Consider the following 27,859-nt stretch of genomic DNA (forward strand, 5'->3'; position numbering starts at 1 on the left):
TGAACTTGATCATTACAGTTAAGGCTCTGTAACCCAAGTTTTTGGTAGGGCTCACGATTTCATGGTCACTACATTGAGTGCAGTGAGGCTTGCTTAATTCTAAAGGGGCTCTGGAAGTCAGAGGCTTCAGGGCTTGTCCTTCATCACTTGTTTGTGGAGCACAAGTGCATTTGTGTGATTGTGAATCAGTGTGTAAAAGAGAGCATAGCATCCTTCATCCTTTATGGCGCTGGGACATATTTAGCAGCGATACAAAGTCTTTCTTCATTGAACTCATTTATTTCTCCCAAAGGAAAAGGCTCATCTTTTAGCAGCATTTACATTATACAGTACGAGTTCAATATTTGTACAATTCACTTGGGATACCCAGAAAGAATGTCAAACTGCTAAGTGGTCAAACAACAAAGGTTACAAAGATTTAAAAAGGGGGGAGGAAAAAGAAACATTAAAAAAAAGAATGGTTTCCTGGCACGAGGTTCACTACAGACTAAAGAAACATCAGGCTTAGCCCGTGTCTGAGAAAGGTCCCTGCAAAAATCATTCCATGAAAAATTAAATAACACAAAAGAGGTTATGAAATGCCATGGTTCAAGTTCAGACTTGTCCAAGGCCTTACCATTAACACTATTATAGTACCATTTATGTAACACTGAACAGTGTTCCTGTTAGATTTTAAACAAAAGGAGAGCAGGTCTCTCCTGTTAAACTTTCTTCCTGAACACAGCCGTAGACATTTGATGATGGGCTCACCCTTTGCTTGGTGCTCAAGGAATGCTACTGTGGGACAGATGGTCAAAGCACTTCAGCTTTACAGCTCAGCGAAGCCCATCTATTAGGCAGAGTGGCCACAACAACACTTATCTTAGAGTACACCTACACATCCATCCCAAACAAACACACAGTTAATAGCTTACAGATGCACTCTTTTATCTCCACCACACAACCAGCCTTAACTTATGTACGCAAGTGCATGCATTTTGAATAGTGCAAGCAAGTCCACACATAGTTTGCACGTTGTTCTTTCTCAGTGCTCATGGATGTGAACATGAGCTTCACAGGTTCGTCTTCTCCCACGTTGAGTCGTTAATGCTCTTTAACACTCTCCTCACAACTTTTTCTAAGTCTTTCCTCGCTCTCTGCTCCTCCTCCAACGACCTCTTCATCTTCTTATTGTCCTGTTGTTGTAAATAGTCATGTAAGTCAAGTGTTGTGGAACAGATTATTTAAAAAAATAAAAAAATAAATTTAGTCTCTGTCTTAGACTAAAGGGAAATTATCATCGGAAGAAACAATGTAAATCTTCTATGATTACACATAATTTTAATCCACTTTGTTAATACAATGTCATTATATTATTTCATTATATTAGAAGCCCATCATTTTTCATATAATCAAATCAAAGCTAATTTGACCTTCAATTGACTCGTCAGAAACAGTGAGTCACATGATCATCTTGGATCCATTATGAAACGCTGGCACACATTCACCTGTTTCAACTCTTGAACTTCATCTCGCAGGGCGTACACCACGTCCACCAGGCTCCTTCAACAAGATTACATTTATACTCAAATTAGCATCAGTCAGAGTCGGTGGCATTTTATGCATAGGTGTTGTTAAAAGACTTCAACTTAGTACAAAGGGAAAGCAGTTTCAGTGTTATATCATGAAAAATTAATTAAATAAAAGCTCTCAAACGGATTCTCTTATGAAAATAGGATAAAATAAAATAGGATTTTTTTTTTTTTTTTTTTTTTTAGAGCAGAGGGACAGTCTTGAGATGCTTTAAGTGACCACAAGCTGACGCTTGTCTTGATGGGCTAATTTTAAAACAAAATTTCAACAGCTGTTAGCCGTCAGACAACAGAAAACAGAAACACAAGTGAATGAGATCAGCTTTATTGGGAGTTCAGCTGAATAAATTTATTCTTTAGCTGTATTGTTTTTCTAAAAATTAAAAAAAAAAAATGGAACTCTGGAGCATGCGCAGGGCACCTAGATCCATTACAGTTTAACAGAGTGTATACATGCAGGGGTAATTCGATCCTTAAATGTGTTATTTGGGTTTTAGCTCAGTTTTAAGAAGGTTATTATCTGTTAGACTAATATGTTGACGTGAGTTTTAAATGTCTGGTTTTGCTTTGAACAAACACAACAATTATTTTTTTCTAATGTTGTGCAAACCAATCAGTTGGTTAAACTACAAGAATGTCTCACAGACGTACAGAGCTGAATGAATTTTCTGCTTCTGAATTCAGACAAAATTGAAGTTGTCTTCGAACCCGTGTACTTGAGGAAGAAACCATCTAGCTCAAAAGTTACTCTTGGTGGCATTTCCTTGGCTTCCAGTACTATAGTGAGGAACCTTGGAGTTACTTTCAACCAGGATCTGTCATTTGACCAACATACAAAACCGGTTTCTAGGACTGTCTTCTTTCACCTTTTTAACATTGCCAACATAAGGAACTTTCTGCTTTAGAATGATGCAGAAAAACTGGTCCGTTTTTTTTTTTTTTTTATTACTTCAAGATTCGACTACTGTTATTCTTTACTTTTGGAGCATCCCACAAATTCTCTGAAAAGCCTCCAGCTGATCCAAAATGCTGCAGCCAGAGTTCTGATGAGAACTAGCAGGAGAGATCATATTTCTATAGATTTAGCTTCTCTTCATTGGCTTCCTGTTAAATTCAGAATAGAATTTAAAATTCTTCTCCTCACATATAAAGGTCTTAATGACCAAGCTCCAAAATATCTTAAAGATCTCATAGTTGGATACTTTCCCAACAGAGCCCTTTGCTCTCAGACAGCGGGTTTGCATGTGGTTTCCAGAGTTTCTAAAAGTAGACTGGGAGGCAAAGCCTTCAGCTATCAGGCCCCTCTCTGAACCAGCTGCCAGTATATGTCCAGGAAGCAGACGCCCTTTCATCCTCACTAAAACTTTCCTTTTTGATAAAGCTTATAGTTAGGGATGGCTCAGGTGACTCTGAAACATCCCATAGTTATTCTGCTATAGGCCTAGACTGCAGGGGGACCTCCCATGATGCACATCTTCTCACTCAGCTCTCTCTTTTTTTTCTTTTTCTTTTTTTTTTTTGTTTCACTCTCCACGAACATATATTATTGTTCTCATCAACTTGTGTTTCTGGTGTCATGGTGCTTGTTGTCCCCTCTTTCATGTCCTCTCAAGGCCCAGCTGGTCAAGGCAGATGGGTGCCCTCCCATATTTAATGAATGTAAATTTGATTTGACTGAATTATGTTGTTTATTGTTTTACAATGAAATGGATTCTACTTGGCTTGAATTGGACTGTATCTTTGAAGTGCCTTGAGATGAAATTTATTGTGATTTGGCACTATATAAAAAAAGAGAAAAAATTATTTAACTGAATTGAATTAAAGGTAAACGTGCACCATTAAGGCCAGCATTAAGTTTCATAAAAACTGTTTGTTTCCTTAAATGATTTTCAATTGATGGAAAATGATTATTCAATTATCATCAAATGTGTTATCAGGGTGTGACCTTTATAACATCTAGGAATACTTGTCTTAATATGTTTACAGAGCTTCAAGAAGGCCTGAGGGCTAAAAGCAGTGGGTGGCTGTAGATGTCAGAAGCACTTTATAAAACTGTATAAGCAACAGGAACATTTAGTGGAAACCAAACCATAGGTAACACTCATGAATTTAGCCCTGATTAGAAATGTAAAAAACATCCTTAAAATATAAATAAATAAAAAGCTGAACAAAACTATTTGGACAGATGACACCAAGACAAATTGGTACCAAGAGGATGAAAAAAAAAGAGTTTGAAGAAAGGAAAAAAAAAAAAAAGCTCCTGATCCAAAGCTCCACATCATCTGTTAAATATGCTGACGACAGGGTGATGGCATGTGCAGCTACCAGCAGAATTGGGTTCCATGTTTATTGATGGTTTGGCTGCTAATTAAGGTAATATGATGAATCCTTAAGTGTATACAGCTATATTTTCTGCTCAGAGTCAAAAGCAGCAGAGCTTGCAGATGGATATTGAGCCTAAAGATACAGCGAAAGTAACCTAAGAGCCTTTTAAAGGTAAAGAAAGAAACATGTTTTGAAATGGCCATGTCATGAAAATGCATCATGGACATGTTTTTACATGTGATTTACATGTCAATTTAATTTAATTTAATCCAAGACTGTAAAAGTTGTGACTTTGAAGGCCAAGGGAGAAGTAGGAAATAAAGATTAATTTGCCATCTTACTTTTCTTCCAGTGCACTTTGTCCGTTACGACTGGGATCATCCACTGGGATCCTCCAAAGAACTTTCTCCTCACCAGGGATGATCATGTGTAGCCCTGTCTCCCTTTGCGGTCCTACATCAAAACAGAAGAGCACTCAACCACTGATACATAACTTTGTCTCACCTTGTTGTACAATGAGTCAGCCATTATTACGCCATTACTTTGCCAGACAACAATCTAAAGAGAAGCAAACAAGTTGCTAATAGTAGTGTGTTAGTCATGCGCAGCCCAGATTCTACACAAAACGAGAGTCAGAGGATAGTGAAAGGAAATGAAAGGCAAGGCAAGTACACTGAAATGAAATAGATCAAACACAATAAGGTCTTCAACAAGAAATCACCAGAACGCCAGTGTCTATCAAATGACAGATTTATTCAAAACTCATGATACAGCGTTTGGGACTTGAACAATTCAGCAGTGTAGAACAAATACACTGAAGGCGCCTGCTGCAGATAAGACATGGTCACATGTGTGAACTGAATGCAACATTAGAGCACACAGAGGTTGGTTAAAGACAGTTAGTCTCTTTACCCTGCCTGTCCCACAGTTTGACTTTATAAACCACAGAATTCACCTGTCACAAAGTATAGCACATGATATCAGGACAGTGATATTCTTAGCTCAAATACTCCTAGTAGGTGGAATGGATTTTTTTTCATTTTTCTTTTTGGCTCCAAGACAACTAGTATTTACAGAAAGGGACATTATGTGCTCTTTATATTTTAAGTCCACACTGACAGCATTCTGAGGTTGAATGAGTAGTTCACATAGACATGTTCCAGTATACTTGCAGTGTCATGTTTCTCTCTTTTTTTCATTATTTTTTTTTTTCAACCTTCAGCATTATCAAAACACTGAAAGTAAGGCATTTACACAACATATGAGTATTCACTTTACAGTAACACTGAATACTTAATTCTACCTTCAGGATTATATCATACATACTCCAGGTAGATGGCAAAAAAATACTGAATCTAACCGATTCCAACCCCCCTCCCCACTGGCCCGTTACATGATTGTGCAAAATAATTTAAACATTTCATTTTATATTTTAAGTGTAAACTTTGATAAAGACCCATAGAATGTTCTTTTTTTCAACAAAAAAAAAAAGAAAAACTGATTCTTCCAGGGATCATTTTGTAAACATTGATTTACAGAATTTAATGGAAAAAAAAAGCCTGTATGCAAAAATTATACATACAGCAAATAAATAGTTTTCAGAAACGGCTAAAACTGTAACATGGACCAATATATTCCTTATGTCACTCACTTTGCTTACTGTAAGAGGATGTCAACCTGTACTTTTCGCACCAACACTGAAAAAATACTTCTTCATAAAAATAGTTATTAATGCAAGATAGAATGGGGGAAGTCCCACAAGCCAGCAAAGGCTGGTGTGGCTCATGAGGCATTAGCATAGGTGCTAGTTTGTTGGGACATGTGAGATATCTGTGGATTATGTAATGCTTACTAGATCAAATTGTCAGTGTTATTTACTTTCTTATAGCGCAATACCATCTCATAGCAGTAGTTACAGACACACTTTTCTTATTTACCCTATTAGTCTCATAATAAGACTTATATCAACACATCCTTGTAGGTTTACTCTGAAGGTGTAATGTTAGAGGATTGAGCTGGTTCTGTTTGCCAACCAGTAGCTGTAAAAATATGAAGCTGTAGTATTTGTTTCTTTCACTCAGTGGCCGTACACCCATGGAAGTTAAAAAAAATAAAATAAAATAAAATGCCCCCAAAGATATATATTAATAAGTAACAGATGGATCCACTGATCTTTAGTTAATTAAAACTCCAATCTTCCTCTACTTGGGGATGCTGCTCCTCAAGCTTCAGAACAATTGACAATAAGTCTTAGATTGCATATGAATTTTACTGCGTTTCGACATACAAAATTTGGCGGGGGGGAGAACCTGTCTTTTCCTAAACATTTTTCTTTGACCTCAATGAAAAATGTGGAAAAAATGTGTCCTTATCTACATCTGCATGGCTCCAAATTAGTATGGCAAGTATATTGTGGCTGCAAGGATTTGTGGAATGGCACAATATTATATTTTTTCAGTTGAATTCTTCATTTAGCTTCAAGATAATTTTCAGTGTAAATAGATCAGTGGGATCGATCTGACATGCAACACTAGGCCAGAGGGCATTATTTGCAAAAATATTTCCAAAAATGACAAACCATCATAGAAGACATATCTATTAAAAGAAGACATTCAAATTGTATAACAGGGTTGTAACTGTTTTAGTCTGTATTCAAAAGTTAATTAGTGTAAGATTTCAAGCATAGTATAGATGCAACCTTGTGACACTGAGAGGCATTGCTCTGTTTATCAGGCCTTTGGTAGAGAGATGATCCAATAAGGGAAGTTATCACAATTGAGGAGGTTAAAGGTTTGTAATAATGTGTAGTCTTATTGGTAGTTTTCTTTGACTCTCCGCTTCTGACCTGATGCAACCCAATGGAGTTAATTTACATTTGCAGTGCCCAAAAAAACCCAAAAAACTATAAGCACACTGTCTACAGTGGTATGTAAACATACCACTGTAGACAGTTGTGTTCTTTGTTCATCTAATTTTCATTGGATGAACAGATCCTAAATATAACTCTTTTAGTTGACTGCCTTTTATCCAGTTGGCAGCCCTTGAGCAGATAGTGAGGAGCATGTAATTATCTCCGTCTCTGCTGCAGCTACATTTGGCTCGATTTGTCATACTACTGAAAAGGGCAAAGATTTTGAGTGCTGTCTGGGTAAGTTCAATTTTTTCTTTCTGCTTAGGGTTGACAGCATGAGTACAATTACAAATAATAATGATATGAAATGTTGTAAATTTGTATTTCTTTTTGAGAGAAGGGGCGGGTGTGCCTGGACTTGTGTGTGCCTGCTCGTGTAGCATCTGTGCTATGTTTGAGCATACATACTCCAAAAAGACATACTGAAGAGAAGTAGCACACTGTAAATTGAATACAGTCTGTCCTGAATTACATCTGAATATCAGACAGGAAAAGCTTAGTCCCCATCTCTCCCTCCCCTATACTCTACTCCAATATCCCCATAATATCCGCTCCACCACATTTATGGTCAAATAAGGGAAGTGGTCGCATTCAAGATAAATGAACAACAATTACCTAACACTTACTGCATGACAACTACAGAAAGATAGGAGGCACATAAAAGGGAAAGTGGCAAAGGCAACAGGGAAATGCTTAAAACATCTTCAGACTGTTGAAAAATAAATTAAACAAATAAGTTAACAAAAAAATGAACAAATATAATAGAAAATAAATAGATAAATAAAAAAAATCTGTTTCTTTAATACGTTGAAGGTAAGAGGTAAGCGCACTATACGTTACATTAGAGTACAGCCTGGCAGTGCTGTACGTTCTTTAGTTCTGGTGCGAGATGCAGCTCTTGCGCGGCACTGACCCCATCCTGTAACTGTGGGTGGTCCAGATGGAGTCATAGTCAGAGTCTTCCGAAAGGTCAGAGCTCAGTTCTGGCCGAGACACGCTGCTACGGCGGCCCAGCGAGTCTACGCAGGACTGGTCAACATCAGCAAGCACGTGGTTGTGCATCAGGTCAGTGCCCTGCCAGGCTGGTCGGGGGCAGGCAAGGTTCACGGCGACGTAGCAAATGCAGAGGGAGGAGATGGTGGTCGAGGGAGGTGAGGAGACGGAAGGGGGGAGTGGAAGCAGCATACGTAAATGCAACAAATGGTAAATCATAAAAGCAATGACAGATGGAGGATGAGCAGATGGAGAAAATTACAGTAGAGTATGAGGGAAAACAACAATGTGAGAAAGGAACTCAAGGTAAACCGGATAAAATGGAGGAGAGACAGAAAGAGAAGATATTGTTAGAAGGATCAGTTCAGAATACCAGCGTTGAAGAAAGGTGCTGAGTACAGAATACAGGTAAAGCCACTACAAACACAGCAAGCACCAGCATGGGCCTCTCTTTCTTTGTGCACTGACATGTATGGGTAAGATTCAGCCTTTTCTTACTGGAGTTAAGAGTCTGCCTGGTTTTGGCGCTGGTGCAGTATGCCTCAATAACTTTCAGGATCTGGGCGTCTTCTTCCAGAGCAGCTGTACCTGAGAAGGACAACACGCCACTGAATTCACATGCTCTGTATGGTACAAAACATAATTTAATATCACTTATAGGCGTAAACATTATAAGAATCCAGAATAAAAAAAAAATTTAAAAAAAAAATATATATATATATATATAGCACCACATTCAACATAGATGATTTTGTTGCGCCTGCAAAAACATTAAGATAATACTTGGAAGTTCAGAGACTGCGTCTACAAAATCAAATACTTATGATAATAAATTTGACCGCTATCCCCTAAACAGTAATCGCTGTTAGGGATGCAGTGATGGAGCGCTCTTAGTGCTCCTGTGTAGTGCTTCTCAGTCACACTGAACACCCAAAAGTGCACTTCTGAGATTTCAAAATGGACCTCAAAGTTGTACAAAGAGGGAACACCACATTATGTGTCAAGTTGATAAAGCTGTATGGTCGGGATGATTATAGGTGATGAGAGTGAGGTGTACTGCTACGACCCCAAGTTAAAACCTCAAACATCAGTACAAGAAGATGGCCAAGAGCATTTTAATAATTTTCTTAGACTTTGACAGGGTTGAATAGCAATTTCATCCACCAGAGTCGGACTGTCGACACTGAGCTGCACTGTAAAGTCTTGAGGCATCAAAGAGAGACCATCCTGAACAAAGGGCCAGAGCTGTCGCTTTTTCCGTCATGCCAAATGTGAGTCCACTTACTGTGTGTTGATCACACAAGGTAGGAATGATTAGAAGCTGGACACCATTCCCATTGCCCCCCGTTAAATGTAAATCTAGACTCCGCACGTGATCCATTAGAAGTATCAACAAAAAGTAAGCAATTTCCCATCATAAACTATTTGTTCAGAGTGAAAGAAATTAAATGAGCAGATTTGAAACATACTCTTCCTCAAGGCAAATTCCTCCTCAGACTGTTTCCGCTCCGGTTTGCGCTTCGGAAGAAGCTTCTTCACGCTTTTAGGACTTTTACTAAGATCCTGCACATGGAGAGCAAAAAGGAAGTCAACTGTATTAAAATTATACATTACAAACACACAAAAACGTTCAACTTGCATTAAAAACATAGTCCCTCACCTCCTTATAGCAGAGAGCAGCAGAGGGCCGCAGTGGTGGTGCAGGTCGCAAGCAGCTCAGGCTCCATGGTTTGGGGGTGTTGGGTGGTTCCAGTGGGCCCCACATCAAGGTGCTGTGGGATGTCCCATGGGAGGACGGATGAGGCAGGGTGTGATAGGTAGGAGCTACTGTCATGGCCCTCCCCTCAGCATGTCGGGATGGGGTGAGGGGGTGAGATGGGAGCTGAGGAAACAAAACGGTTAGATCGTTTTATTTCACAATGGACGGTTCTCGTTTTCTCCATCACAATTACCCCTTTAATAACAATAATGGCCAACATGCAAACTACATTGCAGAAAACTAGCAGGCCCAATTGAAATGCATCTCTGTTAATGATGAGGAGTTGGCTACTACTGGCTGTCAATATGATATTTGATGATTTGGCTTCTGTTTTAAGCTGCCATGATGACAAATCATTTGAATGTTTTTTGTATGATTCTATTGTTTCATTTTGATTTCATGCACAAGCATGAAATTTTGTCTCTACTGTTGTTTGTATATTTTGTTACCACTGCTGTTGAGATGCTATCTGTCATGGTCATGGCACTAAATTTAAAAGCCATTTTAATTCTCAGTGCTACTTTTCTGGTAAAGTGGAGTAAAAAGTTCATTAAAAGTGTGACAGAAAGGCAACATGAATGAACAAAGTGTCAAATCTACAATGTAGTTCAGGGTCTGGCTGTATAAGCTGCATGTAAATGAATAGCCTGCTGGTGAGGACTAAAAGGACCACATGATACTCCCAGTTTTTAATCAGCTAAAACCACACCTTGATATAAGGTCCCATATTCTATAGTTACTTCTAGCCATAACACAGTCAACAACATGCAGTTTCCTATGGTAGCAAAATTATCAACATTGTTGATTGTTTAGTTAAATTTATACATTCTACCAATAAAGTTGATTGTTTTGCATTTGTATTCACTTAAACGTAATTTTGCATATTCTAATGAAAGAAATAAGCCACTTCACACAGGCCTGCATAGTCACTTGAGATGATTGCTAGACATTATGTAAGCCAACCTCTCTCACAACCACTATTGATTTAAAGGGGCCATAGTCGGTGAGAAATCAGCCCACGTAAAGCACGTGGCTTTTTAAGTGTCGACTCCACACTGGGTGTAAATGAGTAGATAGAAAACGCATGTGATGTGATCATCAGCTCCTGACCGTGTGGCAGGGAACAGTGAGTGGTTTGTGGCTGGGCGCTGTGGATGCAGTGTGTTTGATCTGTCTCGTCAGATGTTCCACCCAGTCCTGCAGATCCTGCTGGTTCGTGCACATCACCAGGAGACGGTCAAACATTGTGCCTGCAGGGACAGTGTTGCAAATGCAGTGTTGTTCAAGGCATTGTCTGCAAGCTACTTACTTCAGCATTTTACTCATATCATATAGGCTTACCATTGAGCTCAAAGGCGTTTTTATGAGCTTCACAGTCTTCTAGTTTTGTTACGGTCATGCCAGCCAAGGGCAGTTTTCCCTGCAGTGACATTAAATGTTTTTATTTTGAAAAGCACTGTATGTCCACAAAAGCTTTCGTCCACTAAGATTTAAGGAGAAAGTGTTTTATAGTGTAACAACATTACTGACCTGGAATATGAAGCCACTCATCCTGGGGCTAGGAGACAACATGAGGAGGACGTGGGGAAAAAGCATGAGGTAACGCTCATTCTTCTCCTGACAAACAGGAAGAGACAGGGAGAAATGTAGAGAATAAATGCACGAGAATAATGAGGTGTAATCCAGTTTGCTTAACTAACCTTGAAGACGCACTCGTTTGGTTCAATGCAACACAGCCACATACCAGATAGAGAGCATTTCAGAACCAAAGTGTTTTGTCTGCCACAGTCTACGACTACCTTAATGTACATATTTTTCTAGTAGCTAATGATGCTTATTTTCCACCCTAACAACTGCAACAATCTAATTCCATGCTGTGTTCTCTTTGGCATTGACATCATACAAACAATTCTGGGGTGTAATATAATACACCCTGTGACAGCTTAAAGCTGCATTTAAATTCGGAGCTAAAATTGTGAGCGCGCACAGAGCCAAACACAGGAAAAAGCCAGATTTCCACTAAATAACTCAATAACTCTACAAAATGTAATTTGTCTGCTATGGATTCTTCATACTGCAAAATTATAACAATAGTTTAACGCTTTAGGGTCAGGGCTAAGTTTAATGTGTGAGTAAGTTTGGGATCTAAAAACAAAATGGGTAAGCATGGTCTGAAGTGTGGACATTCCTCCTTTATGAATATCATTATAAATGCGAGAAACTATTTATTTCTCTGCAGTAATATGATGAAACAACCAGACATCTGAGCTAGGTCCTGTGTTGGATTTCCTACATCACTTATCTGCTCTGTTTAGCTTGATGTACCAGTAGCTTGTGTTGAAAAACAGAAAAGGCACATATTGTCAGCTCATTCCAAAACTCATTGTGGTGTATCTGGTGAAATGACAGCTGGAATATCAGCTCTCTTCAAGTTAAGAGCCAAGAAATACAATAACTTAAAATCGCTACATAAAATTTCATAGAAAACGTACACTGCTGAGGATTATCGGGTGACACAGTATTGGTTCGATTTGTTCAGCCCAAAGTAAAAAAAAAAAAAAAAAAAAACACTAAGCGAGCAGCAAAAAAGCATATGAATAAATATAATTATTTCTCATTGACCAGTAAAATTGTTTCCTTACAGTATGCACCTCTTCTGATCATTATTTAAATGGGTATTGGTACACATCGTAGGAGCGGGAAACCACTACAGAGCAACAAACTTGCCTAATAATGTGAACAAACTACAAAGAAGGCTGTGCCCACTTTTCATTGCAGGTGCCCACGTTTGCAACTTTCATGAGTTTTAGAGCCCGTATATTTATGGCTATCTTGAGTTTGTATCCATCAGTTGATGACAGTAAATCTTAGCAAGAACTAGCCAATCATAAATATGCGTTTAATAACTTAAATTGGTTAAATGACAGAAAACTGTGCTATTGCATTTACAGAACATAAGTGAGCTGCAGGTGAAGGAGGCGGATGGTGTGGGTTACCTCTGGCACCGGACTCTGAATCAAGACCTGACTCATGTAGATCACAGAACCCAGGGTCTTGATGTCGTCCCCCTCCCACAGCCGGATGGTCTCAGTGAGAATCTGCAGCTCCAGCTCCTTTCGTTTCCGGACCTCCTGGCACTGAGCCTAGTGTGACAGGAGCAGACAACTGCTTCAAGGCCTGCTTTCATTTAGTCTTATTAGATAAAGCCTTATTACATGCTAGGGCTGACTGAAGAGGAAGTGTGGTGAACTTACAGACAGATTTTTGAAAGCTGCCATGCACTTCTGAATGTCTGTCCGGTCAGGGTGACCCTCCTAAAAGAGTAGAAACATGCTTATTAACCACACAGATTAACAAAATATCCCTTAATAGCTATTTATACCAAAGCACACACCTCCATGTGTCTATCCAGCTCTTGGAGTAGGGTGAGGTATTTATCCAGTCTCATAAAGGGTTTACTGAGGCCAGCTGTCAGGCTGAGGATCCCAGGACTGACTGCACCACGCCCCTCCATGAAATCCCCGAGTACTTCACTGAGATTTCAGAAAAGAGACAAAAAAAATCACCTGAAAACTCTCCATCCAACTTTGGTGACCAGCAATTTTGCAAGTCAAGTGTTATGTATATTATATTTTTTGTCTGTTTATCTTGAGTCTTTTTATTAATCATCAGGTTTGCCAACCCAGATCAACCTGCAGGAGCTTGTTAAGACATCTGTAATGTATTTTGTTGTCAACAGAGAACAAATTCAGGATGAAATATTGGCCATCAAAAGGGAAGATTGCAACAAGATGAGCCTAAAAATACTGAGCCACCCCCTCCAGACAATGTGTTTAATCTCTCTAGGATCCTACTGTAGTGAAGAGAAAAACTTCTCAATAATCCTAACAGTATACTTTGAATAGCACAAGACAAGCCAAAGTTACTTCTTTCTAATTTGATATTGAAAACTTGGAATTGAAAGTTGATTTTTCTCTTTTGGTCTATAACTATTCCTGACTAAACCACCATGGATGCTGGGATTACAAGAGAGGAAATCAAAAGGTAGTTGTTACCAAATAAAGATGATCAGAGAAACATAAGTGAAAGATGTTTAAGTTACTAATTGTAGTCTTAGGACCTGCTAAAGAAACCTTTTTTAAAATACAAAATATTTTTTCCAATATGGCATAAGAATCTCCTAAAAAAAAGAATAGATTAATACTAAAATGTAGAACTGAAGGGATGCTTTTATAAAAAGAGGTGCCTATTCTATTGTAGCAGGTCAGTTAATGAGAAAAAAAAAATCCACCTTTTGTGAGATGTGTTTGTCCACTACTGCTGACAAAGTAGTCTAGTATCAAGCGGCTGCTGATGTTGGTGGTCGTGTTTTCACTTTTGAAATAGGTATGATAAGCTAGATTCAGTTCTGGCAGCCCTCTATGATCTTGGTTTTTCACAAGCCTGTGGTTTCAGTGTGATCTGGCATAAACTGCTGGACTCTAATCATCCTGACCGTCCTCATTATAATTTGCTTCAGCAAAGACTTTTAACTCTATCTCCTCAGCAGCTGTTGCATCTATACTGAAAAATAGAGCTCAAAATTACAATAACTGTCACAATCAGTAAACAACTCTGACATTACAACCTGCCCTGTTTCCCTCTTAGATACAAGCTGTCATAAACAGTCGGTGTAACATGAAAACCATCATCTGACTCCATGTGACCGCCTGCACTCAATGACAGCAGGTCGCAAACTGTAAAATCACATTAAATGCAGATAATTGAAAACATACCTGTGTTGGGTAAGCACATTAACTGCAGAGGGATGGTTGGAACAGTAACCAACATAGAGAGCCTTCATCTGTGGCATGAGGTTGAGAAAAAAGCCACCCACCCTTTGTTGGCTTTCTGGAAGTCTTTAAGAAAAAGGTGAATGAGTACATGCACAATGGGTTCAACACATTCCAAAATCTCAACTGTATAATACTGTAATCTCCACAGTCTATGATTGAATCCAAAATCTCTGCAGTACATGCAGTACAACACTAGATGTCCCTCTGCTTATTACAAAACAGTGCTGCAGCAGTTAGAGTGTGTGTGCGTGTGCGTGTGCGTGTGCATGTGATGGGAGGGACTAACTTGGTGCACTCCTCCAACGACTGGACCAGCATCTGCTGGAAGGTGCTGATCTCTTCAAGGTTCCCCAGAATCAGAGCCACATCCGAGCTGCTCAGCCTGGAGGAGAAAGTGATGGTGCGAAACCGTAAGATGGTGACAACTTGCTCAGTGACACGTAAGCGTAAGAAAATTTATCTTTGTTGTTTAGGCTTTACTTGTCAATGTTTTGAAGAGGTCGCAGATAGTTTGTCAGGAGGCTCTGGAGGTCCTTTGAATATTCTGTCTCAGTCTCTAAAATGTTCTGTAACACCTAAAACAAAAAGGGAACAAAAAAAAAAACTTTACTGTGTCAAAAAGCTATCTTATGCAATATAGTCTCCTTTAAAGGGGTTACCATTGAAGTTCTTAGAGCAGGATTATAAAGTAAGCCACATCAAAATCTGAGCAGAAAACAGCAACATTTAAAATATGGGTTACCAACAGTTCACCAGAGGACTGAGCAATGACAATTTGATAAAACTATAATGAAGGTGTTGCATAGTAATTACATAAAAGCTTGGAGTTACTTTTGACCATCTGTCCTTTGACCCACATATAAAACGGGTTTGTAGGACTGCCTTCATTCATCCTCATAATATCGCCAAAATTAGGAACATCCTGTCTCAGAATGATGCAAAAAAACTGGTCTGTGTATTTGTTACTTCAAGATTGGACTACTGTAATTCTTTATTTACGGGCTGTCCCATTAAGCCAGAGTTCTGATGAGAACTAGCAGCAGAGATCATATTTCCCCAGAATTACTTTCTTTTCATTGGCTGCCTGTTAAAGTCAGAATAGAAGTTAAAGCTCTTAATGACCAAGCTCCAACATATCTTAAAGATCTCATAGTTTTATATTTTCCAAACAGAGCACTTTGCTCTTGGACAGCAGGTTTACTTGTGGTTCCTGGAGTTTCTAAAAGTAGAATGGGAGACAGACCTTTCAGCTATCAGGTCCTTCCGTTTCAGAACTGGCTGCCGGGTTGGGTTCAGGAAGCAGACCCCCTCTTTACTTTTCCTTTTTGGTAAAGCTTAAAGTTAGGGATGGCCTAGGTGACCATGAATCATTCTTTGGTTATACAGCTATAGGCCTAGGCTGCTGGGGGACCTCCCATGATGCACTGAGCACCTTTCCTCACTCTGCTCCCTTTGGCTCTTTGTGTACATTTGACATTATTTTGTCATTAACTTGTGTTTCTCTTTCTCAACAGGTATCCCACACCCGGTGTCATCGTGCTTGTTGAAAATTGTGACATTTGTGAAATAGCCCTATGAAAATAAAACTGAATTGAACAGAATTGAGGGCCGCATGGTGTTTGTCTCTGTGTAGCCTCTCTCTCAATGGCAGCTGGGATAGGCTCCAGCCCCCCCGTGACCCTGAACCAGATTAAGCGGGTGTATTTAAAAAAAAAAAGGATGGATGGATAAACAGAATTGAAGCAGATACACAAACGTGTTTTAAAGCCACTAAGCAAATAAAATGCATACTTCCCGCTATGCGAGACAGAAAATAATTTCTAACACACAGTCCCATCAGGCAGATGTGATCACAATTTCAGATAACTGAGGAGACTCTCTCAGGGGAGATGATTTACAAATGGAAAACCATAGATACAAGCACAGATAGGAAAAGAGGCATCAGTGAAAGCCCTAACAAACACAGACCGTGTATTTAAATGTCAACATGTTAGTGGAGACAGAAGAGGCAGCTGATTAACAAAGTAACTGAATATGATAGAGGATGGTCTTAAAAAATTGCAGGGTTGCTTCCTTACCAGGTTATAGTACGTCTTGCTGATTGCAGAAGTGTCAAAGCCTTTAGGCGGGCTCTTGAGGGTGCCGGACTTCGGCGACACTTGTTTTTCTGTTGCCAGAAAGGAAGTAAATGACTTCAGGTTCATAATCAAACTAACCATAACAAACAGGCAATATTTTATCTGTAAAGGTCTGATAACATTCTGCAGTGACATTCTAAGTCACCCTAAAAAACCCATCACACTGTCACAACCATTTGTCGTTATATTTCTACTGCCAAACATTATTTTGAGCCTGAGTTTTCCCCATAGATTTAAAGGTACATTTTAATTGAGTCCCTGTTCCTCCTGGAACATCAGCCAGTAGAGCAGTTGTTATGGATGAAGCTTCTGCCAACCCAACAATGAAATTTAAAATTTAAATTTAAATCATATTCTCCCCTCTTGCCGTCATGATACAAAAATCAGAATAAATGCAATCAGTGCAGTACATTTACACATGCCACAGGAAATGGCTGGTATAGTGTAACTTTGAGAATAAGGGTCATTTAGGTTGAACTTTCACCAGCCATTTTCATTCAAGTTCACAGTGAAGAACATTAAGAGATTTTTTTCACGGATTGTCTGTCCTGTGTTCTATCACCAGGACGTGACTGTTTCAGTGACAGTTTCATCAAATTTGACAAAAAGTTATTTTATTGTTACCAAGTTCTGCTGTACTGTACCATGCTATGTACATGTTTGACAGCACCTCTATTCTTTGTGTTTGATGTGTTCTGGGTTACAACAGAAGCACATTCTTAAAGGCTGCTTGAGTGGTGACAAAAAGAAACGTTTCAGTTTCTGAGCAACTACTCCAGTGGAATTTTGTATAGTTTTCTCAACTCTACATCTTTTTACAGCAATACCACATGGCTTTTTAAGCTCTCATAGGAACATGAAAACAGCACACCACAGAAGCCCTGCAGCGACAGAAGTGGCAGTGCAGAAGTGTCACGCTGCCAGATTGAATGGCAGCAACAAAGCCAGCAGTGCTGCTGGGTACCAGTTTGCAAGTCTGATACAGATTTGACGAGGTCTGTTCAGAACAATATGATTCACAAAAGCATGAATGGGCGGGAGATTTATTTACATAATAAGTCACTTCTCCACTGTCTACATTTGAAAATAGCCCAAGTGTCTCTGCATAGGAGCTTCTTGTCAAAATGTCATTAGATCATTTTTATCATATCGGAGCATATTTATCATTAATATTTGCCGTCTGTACTTGTGGCACCTACCAGAGCCTTTGACCTCACGCACATAGTTGCTAGGAAACCACCCAGTCTTGCCACTGTGCGTCCCTACCCACCAGCCGCCCTCCACCTGACGAGTCACGCTGATGATATCACCCTTGTTAAAGGTGAGCTCATCCTCATGGGTCTGCTCGAAGTTGAAACGTGCCTTCACCAGCAGCTGTCCACTGTTTTCTGACATGTCCTGATAGAGGAGGAAAGGATGCAACCATGAGAAAAAGAGTCAAACACAAAAAGTAATACACATATATATATATTCCTCCAAATCAACAACTTTTTTCTGTTTTTTTTTTGGTTGAACTGTGATTGTCTGGTGGCTTAAATAAGTTGACATAAATGCAATCTATCTTAATAAATTATGGATTTCATTTTAAACACCTCCTGTAGTGAGTGTGGATCTTACCAGACTGCGAAATTGGTTCTGCAGCAGCTTGGAAGATCGGCTCAGTGAAGGCTGAGAGGACAGTGACTCAAACGACTTGATCCGGAGGGCGGAAGAGTGTCGGGCGCACACCGAATCACTGCCCACGCCAATATCTACACAGAAATGGCAGAGTATAAATAAACCAGACCTGATATCCTCTGCCAGCACCCACACACTTTTAGCTATTTGGCTTCTTAGAGAAAGGGAAAAAAAATCAACCCACATACACGTTCCATCTGTTTTCACTAACCTGCAGTCACTTTATTGAGTGTAACCAGACTGCTGAGCACCTTTGAGAAGTTCAGGCCCAGCAGCAGGTCACTGGCCTCGAACGGCTGTGGGTGATAAGAGGACAGGAGATGAGAGGCAGAAAGGCATTGGCAAATGAATTTCTCATTTTAAAACTCGTAATTCATGCAGGGTAGCAGGACTGTGGCATCAGTTGACCCTGTGCCAGTGCTGAGCAGTCAATCAATACCTCTCACCACCTTTCACAGCAATAATGAGCAAAACACACAAGCTCAGCAGACTCACATTCATCTACAGCAGCTACGAAGAGACACAACTCTCAGTCGTTTTCCCTACTTTATTTAGCCAAAGCCTCACATGTAGGATCATATTCCTTTGCAACATTCAAGCTGGCTGTCGTTGTAAATGCAGCTAACAATTATTCTGTCCACTTTTCTTTTAATAACCGAATTATTCAACTATTCAAACTATTAAATTTATAACAGTTCCAGAAATCTATGCCTAGAATGTTATGCAAGTTCCCACGGTACAAAGTGACTCTTTGTATTACAGCTTTGTCTGACCTACAAAGACCCATACATATGTAATTCACAATAATACAATACAATACTAGGATTAAATAATTCTTTTTTTTTCTGTTAAGTGACAGTTATAAAAACAGACAACAATTAAAAAACAGTGAACACATAGAAACACCCCGATAGTTTTTTTCTGATGCACAAACTGTATATTGCAAGCTTACTAAATCTAGTAAGTAAATCTTACTAAAAACTAATACAATCATTTTTTTTGCTTCTATTGTTGTCCAACAATAACGAAGCTTTTGTTTATGTATCAGTCTCGCTTACATTATCATGAAGCAGTAAATACTGGAGCATCAAATGTGAATTCATGTACGGCTTAGATCTGTAAACGCACTCGTTTCCAATTTGTCTTCCCTTGTCTCCAGCAGTGTTCAGCTTTAGGGACACTTAATCAAACTACCTCCGTTTAGTCAGATAATTTCACTGAGATCAAGGTATCTTATCCTCAAGGATGTTGACATGGAATTCTCTGACAGTGTAGAATTAATAGAGCAATAGGATTTTAAAAAGAAAACAAAACTCCTCCTTTGTATTATTTTTGAAAACTGTCTGGATCACCACCACCATGACTGTCACTGGCCTGTCAGTTAGAATGAATGGCAGTGATTGTATCTCTGTCGATGAATGTAGCTGTCCTCTCCCTTCCTGTGTAACGGCGTCATGTGATGAGTTACTCTCGCTTCAATTACACCAAGCACCAGTGAGATATGAGTCTCATTCATCTTCACTCTGATTACAGATCTGTCCTCAGGCGAATATGAGAATGACATGTTTGAGTATGTGTAAGGGTTGCATGTGTGCTCCAAAACTGTAAGACTTTCTGAGCATTCAAGCGGAAGCACCCTAAACTCAAACTAGAACTCCCACTTGGAATTTGTACTCAGAGGTGAACTACTGTGCTTTTTTCTTATTTTCTGTCAGATACAGAAAATAATGCCAGCTGTTCTCACTAAAGATAGCAAAAGTTTCAAATTGTCTTTGTAATCAAAAAGTACCTTTTCCCACTGCTATAATAAAATATAGTCATGTGTTATAGCACAGCTCACAAGTACAAGGTATAGCCCCTTTGAAAGCTTCTGGATGTTGGCCAACCACAAGTAAGAGGGCTCTAAGAAACGGGCACAAAAACGCTTTCTCAACACACTGAATCAACCCAGCAGGTGCATAAGGGGCCAGCATACGGTAAAAATTGATTTTTTAAGCTGTAAAACTGAAGAGTATGAAATAAGCATAATAGGTCCCCTTTAACTTTTCTTCCCCTCCTGATATCTGCAAAATGAATGATTTTTCCCCTTCTTCAGCCATCCATTCATCCATTTTCTATACCTGCTTAATCCAATTCAGGACGCAGGGGAGGCTGGAGCCTATCGCACCTGCCACTGGGTCCATCACAGGGCAACACAGAGGCAAACGAGACAAACAACCATGCACACTCACAACCACTTCTAGCGTCAATTTAAAGTCACCAATTAACCTAACATGCATGGTTTTGGATGATAAGAGGGAGCCAGAGTACCCGGAGAGAACCTAGAATACGAGGAGAGAACAGGCCAATCCCCAGCCGGGATTCAAACCAGTAACCCTCTTGCTGTGAGGCAACGGTGCTAAACCACCACACCACTGTGAAGCCCTCCTTTTCTTCCCTGTAATTTGTGTGTTCAAAGCAAAAGCAAAAAGCAAAGCAAAACATACTGAATGATGCATAATGGATTCACATCTAGAGGTAATGAGTATGACTAATGACACAAGCTTCGACTTGTATGTTGTACCACAGCAACACAGACAAGCAACGATCCTTCAAAGCAGGCTGAGACAACAGAGCAACACCCCTTTGTGACTCAACACGCTACGACAGTGCAACAAATTGCCCACACGCACTTCATTAAAGAAAAATGTGTAACAAACCACCCAATGTATGTCAAACTTAGTGGGGCACGGTCACATATCAGATCTCTTATATACCAACTTCAAACCAAAACAAAGAGGAACAAAAAGCTCATTATAAAAACACTCTCTTGTGAGTATCATGAGACTTCACACCCATATTTGTTCCATAGCCTTGGTCTCGTATTTTCCTTTTTTCTTAGTCAGGTAAAAAAAATATGGGCCTGATTTTACGACAGTGGTTCTAAACATAAAGGAAGGGCAATCAAAAAGTTTTCTGTATCCCTTTACAGTTAAATAATCATCACTGGCCAAGTTTGTCACCTGACCAGCTGATCATATGTTTCAGTGCCTGAAGACTAAAAGCCCACAATGCATGTGAAACCAGTCCAAGAGGAGCATATTTCAAGTATAATAAGCATATAAGTGCTAATTATTTACAGATATATACACACACATTTATTTACATACTTTTTTTTTGTTTGTTTAGTATATCTGGTTCTCTTTTAATGGGAGGCTCGGAAAACACCTTCAAATACAAAAAAGATTTAATCAGAATTGAGGACATCACTTTCCATTACAGAAGGGGGTGATGATCTATTTACAATATTTAACAAGGGAAACTGGAAGATCCGGTAGATAAAAAAAACAAACAAAGCCGAGTTTGCTTGTTATCACAGCATTGGTGATATGACTAGTAACAAATTTGCTGTGGGACTGGCGTCAGGCTGTTGGTTAAGAAGAAAGGAAGATGCAGACAAGAAAAGTAAGGACTGGCCAATTCTCTCTCTCAGATTCAACACAAAAAAAAACGTCAATGAGCTCCGACACTACAGACACTTCAGACAGCTGAATGCACGCTTGGTTTGTCAGGGCTTTTAACCTCCTAATCACCACGCCAGAGAAAGATTTTAATAACTAAGCTACAGGTCTGCCAAAATTGTTGCAAACAAGCAAATACTACTTTCGTTTAAGCCATAAGTAGCTTGTCTGCCTAGACCAAGAAGGGCTGATATAATCAGGCAAAAGTGGTAAATGTTTTCTGGTTTCAGTGTCTTTAAGTACTTGCCACTTTTGAACCAGTGTTACATCACTTTCATTTTTTTGCCTTCATCTTGAGTGCTGAAAAGTTCCTGACAGGTGATTTTCTCTGTTTTATTTGTCATTAACGGACTACATCACCGTTTGTCATCACAGAGATAATCCTCTCCCTTTACCATCTAGAAAACGGGTCTGCAGTTGATATGAAGGTAGATGCATGGGTCAGGTTCTTCTTCTATAGGGACCAGAGGGGTCATGGGAACACTTCCTGTGGTCAAAAGCAGTTTAGGAGTCAGTAGCAGCAGCAGCTGCTCAGACACTCTCCTGAGCATCTAAACAGATCCATGCACTCCAAACTACATCTAAAAGAAATCAGCCACGTCACAAGAAATTCTGACAACAGGTGCAAACATGTGCATCTTTACACCACTAGAGAGAAATCGGTCAGAACTGTAAAAGCCCAACTTCACTCTCTCCGCCTCTCACATGTGAGCAGCCACTGCTCTAATCTGCCGCCACAGCGAGCTGGGGTCAGAGCCAGCGGTGCTCTGGGCTCTGGAGAAGATCATCCTTTCTTTACAGATGGTGAGCAGCAGACTGCCGTGGCCCAAATTGCTGTAATCCTGCTGTGCCCAGCTCACTCAAAAGTATAAATAAAAAGGCACATATATTTGCTCGCACGCGTGCGCCGACCAATATAGAGCATAAAAAAGACGAGAATGGTGAGAGAGGAGAAGAAAAGTACATCCTCTATTGAAACGCAGCATGACATACAAGGGAGTTTATATGTCACCAAAACAAATGAAGGCTCAGCGCTGTCGCCTGAACTATCCCTGTAGCAAGCCAAACCCCCAGCCCAAAAACAACACAGGTCCTTATCAATAAAACAGCTATGCATGTTTGGGTTTTTTTTGCTGCAAATGCATCAGTTGTCTAACTACGGAAAAGCACATTTCACAAACTCAGTGTGACAGCTCTGTGTTGCCCCAGCTCCACCTCCTCTTGTTCAATGGCTGAAGGCTCTGCAGGGAGAAGCAATGCTGAGGAACACTGAGTTGCATTGTCACACTGGGGTAGTTCAATGACCCCTCTATGCACTGGCCAAAACGCAGACATAAACAACACTCTGTCCTTAACTCGTTTAAGACTGCGGCCATACTTGCGAAATAGCTTCATGTTCCTTCGCAGGCCTGCAAGGATGAGCTGTTCAATCTGTGGACGTGTTTAGTCCAGGATAATAGCATAACGTTATAACTATGTTAGAACAAGATCGACTTACACAGCCATGGTTCTTTATTGTTCACAGCTGCAGTTTTCCTTCTTCTTCTTCTTTTTTTTTTTTTTTTTTTCCAGCAATGGTGGTGGTGGTGGTGGTGGTGGTGGGGGGGGGGGGGGGGGGGGGGTGTTGAACTGCTGGTGACAAAGCCACGCACGAGCCCACGGACAAAGCTCTGAATTAATTAGAAATCGTAAACATTAACCAGCTGCTTTCTGAATGTAATTCCGGAGCGTGAACAAGTGCCACTACGTGCGCTCTTCTTGTATTTGTTTATTTTTCGAATCAGCTGAGATTGCCAATGTGTTGAATATGCATCGCCAACTGTACGGTCCAAGAAAGCTTTCTCAGCCGAGCGATGGGGATTGTTCTCGGCTGCGAACACACTCCTCCTCCCACTGTCAGGGGCTCTGTCCGTCCACCCCATGAACGCATTGTCTATTGTGTCCTCTCAAACGTGCAACCCTGGCGGTTTTCAACAACTTCTACTTAGAGTAAGATACGCACAAGAGTGTCCTTATAAAAAATGTTTAAAAAAAGCAACAACAACAACAACAAAAAACGCCAAACATAAGCCCCAAATCTGAAAATGTACTTACCTCGACGCGGAACGATGTGCAGCCCTTCAGAAACTCCTTTATGTTGCTCAGGCACTCGCCGTCGTTTTTCGGTTCTTGGTATATCTGAGAAGAAAGGCAAGGCTGATTAGACCTCAACTTCCACCTAACGCAGCGGGCGGCTCGCTGTTTGCGCCGCGCTTCTTTGAGAAATGGTTGTTTTTACAGAGTATCTCCTTCTTCTTCTCCGACACGCATTCTACAGACTGTGTGTGCATTGGGCCTGACACTCCGGGAGGCTGAACACAAACCCCGCAGTAGGGAAGTGGAAGAGGCTGTAGTATTTGGTCGAAGGAAATGACGTTGACAAATAGGGACCCCCCCCCCCCCCCCCCCCCCACACACACACTGATGCTGTTGTTGCCTGAGGGTCCTCTGTTTTCTGAATAACGCCCTTAAACTTTTATTTTTCATATTAGAACTGGGCAGAACGTTTAGAAGACTTATAATAATCCAACTGATCAAACTAAAACAAAAAAAAACTGTATGCATTCAAAATGTTTTAAGAAAGATTTTGGAAATCGTGGATGGGCGTATATTCATTTTCGACCTTACAACAGTGATGGCAGAGGCAGCAATAAGTGGTGGAACCAGTTTAAAAGAAGAAGAACTTGATTTAATTATTTTTATTGTAAAAACTGTAAGAAGTGCTCAACTAAATTTTCCCAGATGGCAAAGAATATTTGACCCAAACTTGACCCACATGTGTAGTTTTCTTTTGCCTACATTAATCATACGTTAATGATGGCATATACTCGGTATATTATTTGGCTGCCTAAACGCTGCTACTGTACATATGGCACACTGTACAAACATGGCCCAAATCCGCTTTATCTTTGGGCCTCTGGGCCCACAGCCCTTGGCATAAACCCATGTGAAAACCGGATTGTGACATCACCCATCTGACACATGCCAAAACCCGAAGTCAGTTGGAACTGATTTTGGGTTATAGACACAAAAGATTTTGCCTGTACCGTAGATGAGCCACCAGCACCAAAAGTAACCTAGATTACCCCCATTTGTTTCTGGTGTTTTAGGTTTTTTTCACTAACATCCTCCGGAAAAGGGGGTTTGAGTCCAAAATGAATGTATGCGTATGAAACACATACAGAGATGCCTCTTCCTTCTCAATGTTTTCCCACCAATTTCTCGTCGCTGTCACAGAAAAAAAGGTAAACAAAAAATGAAATGTGTGAAGTTGTGCTGAGTGATGTGCCTCAACACACGACAGATGCTTTTCTGCCACAAGGAATTAGTCAGAGAAGGAAGTCTAATACACGTTAAAGTTCCAGTGTGTAGAAAATGCACAACATAACACTGGGAACAATAATTTCATTGATGTAGACGCATGTGAAAATAAAAATCCTTGTGTTTTTGTTACCCCAAAATGAGCCATTTATATCTACAGATGGCACTGCACAAGACCTTCTCCGTTACATCTATGTTGATGTTTCTACAGTAGCCCAGAAAATCTGAACCAAACACTGGCTTTAAAAAAAAAGAAAGGCAATTGGCATTTTTGAGACAGGGTTTCAGGTGATTAAAATCCACAGCTATCAACTCCACAACTATTTCACACATCCGTCTCCTTAGCTGTCAGGCAACACAAAAGTTTGTTTAATTCGATGACGTAAGTGGGCCGATGCAAAGTAACATGCTCTGAAATTGGTTTGATTTAAGGGATCTTTGGTGCTTCATTTCTGAAAATTGGGCATGTTAAGTACTTAAACACACTTTGAACTTTGACCTTGAACTGCTTGAGGTGCAGACATGAAACATCTTTTAAAAGATTCAAGGGACTGCACCCAATAAGTGTGCCAAAACCTTTTTCTATTTGGGTTGTTGGGTGTGAAACAGCGAAACATGAAATAGGCACGACACAAAAATCATTCTATTTGTACCAACGGTCAGATTTATATTAAGCACGTTTTTATTAGTTGAAGGTTTTGTTCATGTCTGCATCATTTTTTTGTGCTCTTCAGAAGGGCTTGTGGCCGTTACCCATGAGGCCATGGGACAATTGTAACATTTGGTAGACACTGTGAGGAGAGGACATATTTAAAGGCACACCACCATATTCTCCTAAACCTAACTGTGTAGTTTTTAATCCCTAACCCTCACCAACAGGTGAACAAAACCAAAGATTTAAACGTTTAAACAATTGTCAGTGTAGATAAGAGACAATATCAGGTGTCTTGGATGACACTCATGTCTGTAACTCCACTGCCAAACTCCTCCAGCCTCGCTGATATTTTTTACTTTTTTTAATCTGATGGGCTAATACTTTCTTTTGTAACAGTTTCTTGAAATATAGTAAGACTTTATCGCTACATGCAGTTATTTTTGTGCCCATATACGCAAAAAAACAACAAAACAAACAAAGGACAAACCATGCAGAATTTGTAATGGAGATGCTAAGATGTCTTAGTTCTTGTCAGCCAACACACATGCAGTTATTTTCAGAAAAACAAGACATTTCAGAAAACACTAAACAGCTCAACCGAACACACAACATTTCACGAGACGTTTCAGAAAGCACATGCAACAGACATGTGTTTTTGGTTTTTGATTCTGCCCCTCACAGTTACTTTACAGTAAGATACGCAACATTGGCTTCACGGTGTTTCAGGCATCGGTGGTGAGTCGCTCGTTTTCTTATTTTAAAGGAGACTACGGCAGGCTGTATTTCAATAGACCTATTTAGAATACAACAGCCCGATTTAAGTGTGCTGTTCGCAACAGCAATTGGTCTCCATAGGGTTGCAAAACAATCGAACGGCTGAATAGTGTCACAGAACTAGGAGGTAAAGGAACCTGGCTGCCATTTAACGGGCGGTGCAGATAGCCTCGAGCAGAACATCTCCCTTTAGGAAAACATTGCCTCCTTCAGGTGGTTGTCCAAATCGGCGAACGCTGTACACGGGAAGACACAAACACTGCGCTGTTTCTTTAAAAAGGAAGAGGGTGCATCTCAGTCTGTGCGCCTTTGCAGTCAATGGCGGCCCACTCGTTTAGATGGTCTGTGTACAGATAGCCTCTTATACCTAAATGATCATTGTATGCGTAGAAAAATACACTGACGTACAAGCCATGGAAGACATATGTTATGATGAGAAAGAAAATTAAAAAAAACACCCCCCTCCCCCAATAATATAAGGTATGACTGTTAAGGCAGTGAAAGCATATTAATCGAGGCCTTCACTGTAAAGACCATAAAGCATATTGCGTTTAATACCCGTGGAAATTGTGATGAAGCAGTTTTCCTTATGTTCCATCATTTAGGACAGATCAATGTTTTTTTTAGACGCTGACACGGGCAACGTATGTGCGGCCACAGTGCTATTGTAGTAGACAATAACAAGGGCTGCCGTGACCTACAAAAGAAATTGCCTCATGGATCAGTGGGCAAAAATAGAGGCCAGACAACAAACCCGCGTCGGTGTCACGGATGTGGACAGCACACAGACACGCCGACGGGGCGGGTTGTGGAAAGGAGTTCGGGTGGTGATGTGGGGGTGCGGGTGGGGGGGTGTATTGCTCTTACTTTCTCCGTGGACCCCGGGCTGAGCCGCTCCAGCAGTCTACACAAGACCACCCCATCTCTCAGGGAGCTCTGCAGAAAAGCTTCAGGATCCGAGATGGTCTTCTTCGGCGATTCCAACACCCCGAGCGTAATCAACCATGTAACCGTCTGTTCCGCCGAATTCATGTCCAGGCGCAGCAGATCTTACTCGACAAAGAGGCGGTGTTTTGGTATCATTAACAGCTCACCGCCCTGGTTACGCTGTCATCTGTGCGTTAGGAGAGAAACACCATTATTCCTTCCACAAAAAAAAAAGAAAAAAAAAAGAAAAGAAAAAAGGATGCAGTAGGGGAGACAGAGAGGCTGCGGGAAGCACTCTCGGCTGGATGCGGATGGTGATGACTGGCAGTTGGGAATTCACCAAGTCTGGTTTCCTCCCTCGAACGGTCTGTTTTCCCCCAGTCTAACCTGGAAAGCTGTCAAGTGCGGTTGGCTGTGATGCGTTGAGGCAGCGG

At 40.4% G+C, this 27,859-nt stretch overlaps 1 protein-coding gene across 2 annotated transcripts; it reads right to left on the reverse strand.

The window, feature by feature from the left end:
- Nucleotides 1-257: 257 nt before the first annotated feature.
- arhgef7a (Rho guanine nucleotide exchange factor (GEF) 7a) lies at nucleotides 258-27,859 on the reverse strand. Of its 2 annotated transcripts, XM_072396711.1 has the most exons (22): nucleotides 27,366-27,859; nucleotides 23,804-23,887; nucleotides 18,421-18,505; nucleotides 18,150-18,283; nucleotides 17,732-17,930; nucleotides 16,473-16,561; nucleotides 14,875-14,969; nucleotides 14,681-14,776; nucleotides 14,335-14,457; nucleotides 12,954-13,092; nucleotides 12,814-12,873; nucleotides 12,556-12,702; nucleotides 11,090-11,176; nucleotides 10,901-10,979; nucleotides 10,670-10,809; nucleotides 9,461-9,682; nucleotides 9,270-9,363; nucleotides 8,299-8,388; nucleotides 7,710-7,889; nucleotides 4,238-4,349; nucleotides 1,488-1,542; nucleotides 258-1,175 (listed from the first exon to the last, which is right to left on the reverse strand). In XM_072396711.1, the coding sequence occupies exons 1-22, from the start codon at nucleotides 27,528-27,530 to the stop codon at nucleotides 1,053-1,055; spliced, it is 2,598 nt and encodes an 865-aa protein (XP_072252812.1). In that variant the 5' UTR covers nucleotides 27,531-27,859; the 3' UTR covers nucleotides 258-1,052. The 2 variants fall into 2 exon arrangements, with proteins under 2 accessions (XP_072252812.1, XP_072252811.1); XM_072396710.1 differs by lacking the exon at nucleotides 7,710-7,889 and having other exon boundaries at nucleotides 27,366-27,858.

Source organism: Leuresthes tenuis, unplaced genomic scaffold, assembly GCF_036924035.1.
Source record: "Leuresthes tenuis unplaced genomic scaffold, fLeuTen1.0.hap1 SCAF_12, whole genome shotgun sequence".
Taxonomy (NCBI): domain Eukaryota; kingdom Metazoa; phylum Chordata; class Actinopteri; order Atheriniformes; family Atherinopsidae; genus Leuresthes; species Leuresthes tenuis.